Here is a 10,271-nt window from a genome sequence, read left to right as displayed (position 1 = left end):
GGGAAAGATGTCCGGAAGAAATTGCGAATTTTATGGTGCAAACATGATTGGTGATTGTACGATGAACGCAGGTGTAAAATATATCTATGTAAATTTTATGATTATTTGTCATTTTTTGAAAACTTTTCGATTGTGTATAATCGTCGGCGAAGGTGCAAGACACGTATATTAACTTCGCCGCAGAAGAAATCATAAATAGTTATTTAAGATGTTCATAATTTTCGAACATGTTCATAATTTTAAACTGTAACATTTTTCACATCACATTTATCATATAATTCAGATTTTTATAGCATTTTAAAAATATAGAATCATCTAGTATTAATTAATCTATCAATGCTTTTTTGAAAAATGTGTGAGTACGCAGTAAAAATATAAATATCCATAGTTAAAAGTTAAAAGACTCTTTCGGCACAATGCGTACTTGTACTTTAGTGTTCTTATAGTTGATGTTCATTCGCTACCATCTACCTTTTGTTGCCATATATTGTTCGCATTGTCTTCCATACTTTCATTGTGCTCTGCGCTTCCCTCCTGCTTTTATCGCATATCTCGACTGGTCTCTGTATTGTCGTAAAAAACGGTTTTATTAATCTTAATATTAGTATCCTTTAAATATATACATTAGCAATAGCAACATTAGAAATATAATTTTTGCATTACACTGCAAATATTAACAAAAATTTTTCACTGATCGCGCAGTAAGATACGATCCAGTTTGATATAACTCAATCGCATTTGTATCTCATCATATAAATGGAGAAACACCCTTTATATATGAAATAATTAAAAAATGGTTGCCTGTGTATAACGTCAGAGATTACGGCTCTCTACTCTTTAATATTTTATAAAGCATGAGCTGAAAGTAAAATATATACTGAAAGTAAAATATGCACGAGAGATTAGCGATGTAGGAAAAAATTTGCTATAAATTAATTTTGTAAGAATCAAGAAATGTACTTTTCAAAAATTATTTTTAATTGAAAGCTATCGCGAAAGAGAAAGAGAGTGTGTCTGTAATTGAATGACGTTTATCTCGTACGCTTTTGTGGCATTTGTGTCGTGGTATTCAGTTGAATGTGTTGCATATTGCAGAGGTACTTTCGACAGACAGGACAGCGTCAGATCTGACTACATGTCCGACCGGGATGGCAGATACGGAATCGTTCAACAAGCTTCATTGGAGAGCACCGACTCGAGGCTCTGCTACTTGACATCTTCCGAAGTGAGTTATCCAAGCACTCGTTGACCTTATCAATCTGATACATCCAAGTGTCACTCGACGATGCCTTTGTAGCGCAGTTCGTATTCATGCAATGCGCGGCTATGATACGTGCGAGAACCTACTTGGATGTCTTGCGTTGATGTTCTGCATGTCTAGAATGTATCCCCGTCAGTTCCGAATAATTCTATGTTGGCGATAGCTGCAAAGCTAGATGTCATAGATTATTAATAAAGATTGTCTCTTAATTCACTCCGATAATCGATAATAGTCACTGTGGAGATTAATACTTAATCCCTCACTTAAGAATCGTGGGTGTACCGTGTTAAATATTAAATCTAATTACGCGCGTACTCTAATATTAATTAAATACGAGACGGTAATGTACATCGACCGCGGAACGCGATTGTGATTATTGATTTAACTGGAACTATAGATTTTGTGAGACAATGAAGAAGATATATATGATGTACGTATATGTATGTACATACATATATATACATATATGTACATGTATACGAATAAACGTTTTATAAATTGCATTTACATATATAAAACAATTTTATGATGAAAGTAACGTATTAAATTAAAATAGACACGTATACGTCTATTTTAGCTGTATGTGTGTTTATGTGTGAAATGAAATAAAATATATTTTATAATGTTTATTTATGTAAATTAAAATAAATTTATTTTTCTTTTATTTGTATTAAAATATTAACAAAAAAGCTTAATGTTTCGAAATAATTATGTCTTTTCATTTCATTCAAATTTTATTACAGTCATTTCAAATAGTAATTAAAACATAAATTAAATCATAAATTAAATATATAATTGATAATAACATCACGGTTTCCTTTACTCTCTTTATTTATATCTAACGAAAAAGTATGAGTGTGTATGTGTGTGTGTGTGTGTGTGTGTGTGTGTCGCATGAGTTTTATTGCTGCTTGGCTTTTTTCATCTCTCGCCCTTGTTGCATGCGCACACAACACAAAACTTTCCACAAAAGCGTATTTGCGACGTGGCGCGGACGCATTATTCTTAAAGCCCTTTGAGGAGATTCTTTTTCTCTTGCGTTCTTACCATCCATTTGTAATTTAAAATGGAACGAAGTACCCAGCTGTACTTGCGAAAGCTCAAATCGATGAGCGATGGTGGCAACCGTTCCCGAAGGCTGTAAAACTATTTCAAATCGTGGTAGATAAGAGCTTATTTTTGCATTAAAACAAATGCATCTTGTTCGTTCGATTCGATAACTAGTTCTATATTCATATTGAGACGAAAGAAATACGATTTCTGCAAATCTCTTTATGAATGTGATTTATAAATGAATTCTGAACATAATCTTCTCGGCAGTTCTGTAAATTATACTATATTCTCGTAGACATTAATTCCTTCATTAATCTTATCAATCTTTATTTAATTATAACTATATAATAAATTTTACACTGAGAAAAATTTCTGATTAAAAATGAACGAGTTAGAATTTTCTGGTTAAATCTGTTAAATTCTAGTTGAGATAATCAGATGTTTAATTATGATGATTAAAATTCTGATTGGTATGATCAGAATCTTATTGATTCATCATATTTTCAATCAGAATTGTTTCCAGCGTATATATTGTAATTTCCTATTAATTAAATTGCGTCTTTTTTAAGTTGTTATTTTGATTGAATGTGAAAATTTATATTTAATCCTTTCATTATTAAAATTTCGAATTTTTCATATTTCTACATTTTTACATTTCGAATTCTTTACATTTGATTTTTTCTATCAACGTGACGTATTGATACACGCAGGTACATTTCGCAAACGTTTATACAATGTTCTAGAATTACTTTTCGCTTCTAATAGTTACGAGAAATTGCGCAACTCTCGGGCTACCTCCGGATGCACAAATTGCGCTCTCGCACTGGCCACGCCTATCATGTAACGGCGTTACAAAAGAGGTCAGCGCGAATCGAGGAAACGAAAATGCACGTACGTGTCGATCAATTCGCGATGTCCCATTCGTGGACAATTCAGCAGAAGAAGGAACACGCGTGTCACTTCCTTCTATTTCACCTATAATCGCGCAACGGGTCTCGCGGGGATCACCGTGCTAATGTAATTACTTGAACTTTCAACGAGTGCATTGTGCGGGCGCATGATCCGCTCTTGTGTACGAAGGGCGTTTATGTATGACCGAGGAACATCGATAACCTACTGACCCTGTGTCTCGTTCTCGCGAGTCGTTCGAATCCATCGCTAATGCAACCCCTTACAGAGTAAGCACCCTGTCTCGTCTCGGTTGTTTTGCACCGCAAATAGAAACGTGTAGGTGTATAGGTATAGAGATATATGTATACACGAGATAAGTGGAGGTCATGAAATGGGTGGAGTTCGTACGTGTACAGGAATCTGAATGCGTTTTACCGCGTACACATATATATGCATATACAAACACACCCCGTCGCGAACATATATATATATATATATATACATATACGTAATACGTGTGCTGCGCGATGGTGGCCATTAAGAGAATCAACCGCGGAGTAATGAAGATTCTGTTATTTATGCTTACGCAAACGTTGACTTTTACTCAACCAATTGTCGAACAACAGTTTCTATTGCGCCACTTCAGTCTATTATATTTTCACATGGCGATTATAAGTACGTAAAAGAATCTGACACCAGGATTCGTAGTACGTTTTTATTACAAGACTGTCTTAAATAATGTCTTAAGACTTTAATACAACTCTGTAATTGGTTTATGACATTTTAATACAATTTTAATACTCAAAAAAATTTCTGGTTGAAAGTGTGTGTGGGCGAATTAGAATACTCTCTAGTTATCTCAATTAGAATTATGACAGATTCAATTAGAAAATTGTCAGAATTTCAATTAGATAATGTAATCAGAATTTGTTTCTAGTGTACTGTATTTAAAACGTTTTAAACATAAAAATTAGTTATGAATATTTAGAACAAAAGCTCTAAATTGGGTATAAATATATACATATATGTACATATATGTATATATTTAAATTTAATTATATAAATCTAATTAAACTTACAGAGTGAAGTCGTAAAACTTAATTCTATTGCGAGATCTTTATTATCTAAAATAATTTAAGAAACTCCATTCCAAGAAATTATTCAAATTTAATTATAGAAATCTAATTAAACTTATAGAGTGATTAAAGTCGTAAAGCTTAATCTTATTATGAGATAATACTACCTAATAATTTAAAGGACTCCGTTACAAGAAATTATTCAAATTTTACGTTCTACAAGTAAGAGGAAAATTCTGAAAAATCCTATTTCGGGAAATGTATTAGTAGCTCTCTCTCGAAATATAACAATCTCTCATAAAGGTCGGGGGCTTTTGCGGCACTTCGTGCGCAAAGACACGCGTCTAAGGGTTAATAGGTCGCGCCAAGATTAGCGGGCCGAGCGAGAGTAAATAAGAATCGAGTACCTCTGCACCGTTGCACAAGTCGAGCAGCAGCTTGCGCCAACAGGTGCATGCGCAAAACGCGTGCAAATCTTTCATGACTTTGATTCTTCAGCGTCGTTTTTCCCGTCACGGTCGCGTTAAGACCCGTCTACAATACGGTAGTAAGCTTGGTTTAAGAAGTAAGAGTAAGAAATATAAAATTTATTTATTTCTCTTACGCCTCCATCTACACCTACTCTAAACTCTTAAGGTCCGTCTACAATACACGTAGTAAGCTTGGTTTAAGAAGTAAGAGTAAGAAATTGACCAATCACAGTTGATTGTGAAAAGAATAATCGACTGTGATTGGTCAATTTCTTACTCTTACTTCTTAAAATAAGCTTACTTCGCATATTGTAGACGACGCCTTACACCTATTCTTACTTAGCGTAGGTGACGCAGTTGCGAATCGAAAAGATCATAGATTGACGCGCGATGCGATCGACATTAACACGTATCTAATTCAACCATCCGCACGTATAAATCAAACGGACCGTATTGTCCCGATACGAGAGACGATACGCTCCACTGGCGGCACCGACGTTTCTTATCGCCTTCCACTGCGAGGAACTATGTTGTAAAATTCAATAAAACTTTACGTCGCTCGCATGCGCGCCAACCCGTTATACATAATCCGCGTAGGATTATTTTTTTTTATACCCTTCTCCTTGGTTCCCTTTACGGCAGTGAAAACGAAATACACGACGGTAAACGCGAATAAAAGATCCAAGTATAGATAAAAGCCGAAGATTGGCGCACCGCGCATTCGGTCGTCCTTGGAGAACGTTTGATACGTCAATGCGATCAAAACATAGAAATTGAACATTACATTTGTTCTCTTTTCTAGTTACATTTTACTTTACTTAAAGACGAGAATCTTACAGAAAATAATCTTATTTTTATTATGGGAAACTTAAGAAGGTGTATTAAAATGGAGATTTAATAGAGAAAAGTGCAGTCGAAATTAATTTTACAAAACTCTGAAATTTTATGATAACGATCGTTAGAGAAAATTGCAAAGTGATAGGTAAAGGCGGAATAGCAGCGGATCTAAAAAGCTTCTCATATAACACCGCTTAAAAGTTTCTCGCCGCCATCCTTGACGTCCGGAAATAAATTCGTCCGAGGACGCGGCTCCAGAAAAGCTACCTCTGGAGGAGACAGCATTCAAGGAAGAAGTAGGGGAATTGACCTCCATTTATTGAAATTCGTTCGAGCTCGATTCTCTCGCGAATCGGATATTCGTCATTGGGACAGTGGTAACAATCATCGCGTAACAACTTGACTGTCAGCGTCGATCAGTGCAACGCGTCGCGTTCCCCTGTTTCTCCCCCCGTGCAACCCTGACGGTGCATACTGTACCCCTTTCGCTCGTACCTCGTTTCGCCTTCGAAGTGTAGCTCTCCCACCTCACATCGCGAGCACTACCACCGACATCCCAGTGCCAACCACCCTTCCCTCCCACGGCATCCCACCCCTGCTATCACAGCTTTCTCCGCTCCTCCTCGCCTCCGCACGTTCCTGCAATCCCCCTTCGACCACCACAAGGACCGAGGTATTGATTCCCCTCGCGGTAGCAGCTCCTCTTCCCTGTTCTCCAGCGGCAGTCCGGAGCGAAGCGCGTTCGCGGCTGCGGACTTGGTGACATCCGCGCGTAAGCGAAAAGGAGACGGAGAAAGAGAAAAGGAAAAAAAGCGAGAGAGAGAGAGAGAGAGAGAAAGAAAGAGAAAGATAAAGAAAAAAATAAAAAGTTCCCTACATCCCAAGAAGTGCAGCTTGTTCACTTAAACTGATCGGTACCAACGTCGGTCGTGAGACCTAACCGTTTCCAGCGGACAAAACTCCGAGGCGATGACGAGAGTCCTTGGTCGCGAGCTAGGATGCAAGGGGGCCCATCGATCGACGGGCGCGTATTAACGACTACGCATTAGTAGCGAGGACGAGCGAGCGACCTCGTGGAGAACGCGACGCGGACACGACGCAGCTTCTTCTCCCTCTCTCGTCATCCACAGCGGCTCGCACCCGCTGCCAGGGCGCGCTCGGAGAGTGCGGCGCCCGCTGATGCGCCGATGCGCGGGCGCCGGAAGTCGCCGAGCCGCGCGCGGTACACGTCCCCGGACACGTCGGCAGCGGCGCCAACGACTGTCGACAGCCCGCTGGAGAACGCGATGAGGACGCGCGTTCCCGAGTGAACGACAGTTCCGATTGCGTTAATCACACGTCCGATCCGTCTTCGGCAACGAATCCTCGTCGCACCACCCCCGCAAGGAGAGTATTCGTGGAGGCTTCCATTCTCCTGCGCGATTCATCAAGTGCGAGATTGTAAACGTTCCACGATGGCGCGTCATCTGGAAGTGATGACAAAGTCCTCGAGGGATTCTCCGCATTAACACGAGCTGAAGTGCAGATATCATTCGTCGGGACTTTCGGTTGAATTCGACGGGAAGAATAACAATAGAGAAGCTCTTCGGAAGTCTCCCCAAAGAATTGAAACTAATTCCTAAAAATTGTGAAAGAAATCCCGCAGCACGTCATTGGGCTTCGACGACGAATCTTCGCATCATGATGCGGACCGGAAATTAAGCCGCGCTGCAACGCGCTGATCGCTCCTTCAGGAACTCGCGCGTACCGAATTTGTGGTTGCACGTGTGAGGTCGACGAGAAGCGGTCGCGACGTGCCGGCGCGTTTCGACGATGGCAACATCGTCACTGGGTACCTGGAGCCTCTTCTCCCCTCGCGTCAATGATCAGGCTGATTTCCGCCGTGGAATAACTTCCGGAGAATCAAATATAGGTCGATTGGCGAACGACTGACTGCTTACCGATATAAAAGCCACGCGAGGGGAGAGATTTTACTGATAGATCGCGTGAAAGAAGATATATCCGGAAAGGGGACAGAAATCAGATAAGGTGCCAAGAGTTTATTCGAGAGTATATTTGAGAAGTGGATCAGTTAAAGATTGAAATAATATATTTAAGATGAAGTTGAAGATTAGATGAGGAGCGGCTGAGGGAGTGTACGATGGTTTACAGCGCATTTTTCCGCGAGAGAGGAGAAAATCGATGCTTTGAGAGGATACCTATAGCGATGTGGGGAAAGGAGGGAAATCAGCTGGAGAGGAGCGAGAATCAACATTCAGAGAGAATATCTATATGTATACCTAAGAGCGAGAGAGTATTTTTCTATGGATAGATCGTTTCTATTATATAAAGAAGAGAGAAAGAGAGAGATAGAAAATATTCTATATATTATCAATCATCCCCCGCCGTGAAGGCGAGAATTGGAGTGGCGTCGTCCACGATCGTCCGGCTGTCGAGGACGACGATACCTCCCGCTGCGCCCTTCTTACTTAGGGAGGACTCTCGAGGAATTCGCGTGGATTCTAGTGCAGGAATTCCTCTGCGTATAAGTACCTGCGAACACCCGCGGTGGATCTTTTGCCGCGTTCTTCGTGCGTCATCGCCTACCCTTTAAATTCTCGAGATAGTTAGATTAGACTGCACGTAGTCACAAAGTTAACATTAGGGAGTCTCTCTAAGTCGTGATTGATTTTAACAGTGCAAAAGACGTTTGCCTTAAAACAGAGGAACTTTATTGAAAAATTCGAGAAAATTTCGAATTCTTTGAATATATAAATTCATCGTAAACTTGGTGAATCCGAGTAGACCTGATGAATCCAATTAATGACAGTCGTTTCGCTGTCGTTCCAGCTTCCGGAATGTATACCGGTTGTTTACATTTTATTCGTCGTGCACATTTGTGATCGGCGCGCCGATTGAGTATTGGATTCTGCGAGCGATAATTCCGGTAAACAGTTGGCGCGTATATACAATATTCAATTGCGAAAGAGACTTTAACGAGGACATCGACTTGAACTTCGAGGTTCATTAAGATCGTGAGAATACAAAGCGATTCTCGAGGCGACACCACCGAGCTTACACACCGCGACAATCGATCGTACGAAAATATTTTATCGAGCCCTCCCACGTGGATGTTTTTCTCTGCCGTCCGCGAGACAATAATGACACCGCCAGAGGAGGAACGAGACGCCGTGACCGGCCACGATCGGAAAACCTGAGGATTCCGTCCGACGGTCATCCTTCTTCTAGGCACTACCGCGGATTCCGCGTCTCTTCCTCGTTTCATTCACCGCCGACTGCGAACGACGAATGATGGTAGAGCCGAGATGGTCGATCAAGTGTACGAATAGCACCCTGGACTTGCTGGACCCGAGCGACGATTACACAGATCTGAAGACGCAACATCGACGACGCTGTTGGAAATACTTTTGCTGGTGCCGCAGGCATACGATCAGTGTGATATGCATTAACGAGTCGCGCAAGTTGTACTGGTTCAACTGCCGGAACGTGCAGGAGAAGGTGACGTACGGCTCGGGCGAGGGGTACTACCACAAATTACTGCGGCTGGTGAACGGCGCGCTCAACACCTGGGCGCAACGCTACATCGACGGCCTGAGCGTGGCACGTCGCGAGATTATGTTGAGGATCAACGGCAGCGCGGAGAACAACATGAAGCTGTTAAAGGAGGGCTGTTACTGCCACTATCATCCGCACATGACGGCGGACGCGTGCAACGCCGACTTTCTCAGAAGAGTCGTAAGTTTCTGGGCCGACGAGAGCCTCAGGGGGATACGCGAGAGGCTCCGCGGCATGATGAATATTAAAAAGGTAGAGGACACGAATCGCGAATCTCTTTATATCTCTTCTGGAAGGAATGTTTCTCGATATTGTATATGTTCCCAAATATATATATACATATATTAATATATATAGATATTTTCCCCGGTATTGCGACGATCGCACCAGGATATCGCTCGTATCATTGGCATGTGCTTCGGCCAGAGAAGCGAGGGTAGAAAGAACACCAGTCAAGTCCGCGCCCCCGACTACGCCGTTTCCGTTGGATTTTCGTTCGTCGACCCCCTGACTACTCGCACTCATTCTCGCACTCGATATTGCATCTCATTTTCATCTCGCCATCACAATAATTACGTGTACAAACTAGAAAAAAATTATACGTTACTCCAAAAGCGTTACATTCGCGACAGGAATTAATAAAGAAATTTTGAACGCGATAAATGAGCGAAAATAACGAGGGGATGGACAGCGAAAACAGTGGAATTATTATTAGCACTTTGCATTTGCGACGCGGCTGTCTTTTTGTTGTAACGCGAGTAGAGTATTTGGCATGTAACGCCTACGATAGTTCATGAAAATGATATTCTTGTACAATTAAAAGGGCTGTAAGCGAGCCTCGCTAAAGTTGCATCGATACTAGTTGCCACCTTCGAGTAGCATGCGCTGAATAAAGCTATAAGAACTCTTTGCATCTCCACTGCCAATTGTTAGTAATGCGAATGTCGTCCTTCTTAATTTGGTATCCTTTTATTTATAGTAATAGCCTGACATAATTATAATAATATTGATTAATAATTTATCCGTATTTAATTTAAAAAGATTTAACATGGTTATATATAATAATAAAAACGCAATCAAATAACCGAAATGAAGTAATAATAATTGGATTACGAATTAAATTATTTG

At 40.7% G+C, this 10,271-nt stretch overlaps 1 protein-coding gene across 1 annotated transcript in view; it reads left to right on the top strand.

Annotated features, from left to right (window-relative positions):
• sif (guanine nucleotide exchange factor still life) overlaps positions 1–10,271 on the top strand; it is a 44,995-nt gene that overhangs the window by 18,982 nt on the left and 15,742 nt on the right. The window contains 1 exon segment of the mRNA XM_018460339.1: positions 1,096–1,225. Within this exon segment, the coding sequence (XP_018315841.1) occupies positions 1,096–1,225 (130 nt within the window).

This window comes from Mycetomoellerius zeteki, unplaced genomic scaffold (genome assembly GCF_001594055.1).
Source record: "Mycetomoellerius zeteki isolate Tzet28-1 unplaced genomic scaffold, Tzet1.0 scaffold933, whole genome shotgun sequence".
NCBI classification, from domain to species: domain Eukaryota; kingdom Metazoa; phylum Arthropoda; class Insecta; order Hymenoptera; family Formicidae; genus Mycetomoellerius; species Mycetomoellerius zeteki.
Note: the sequence above shows the minus strand (reverse complement) of the source record. Positions and strands in the feature narration are given on the sequence as shown.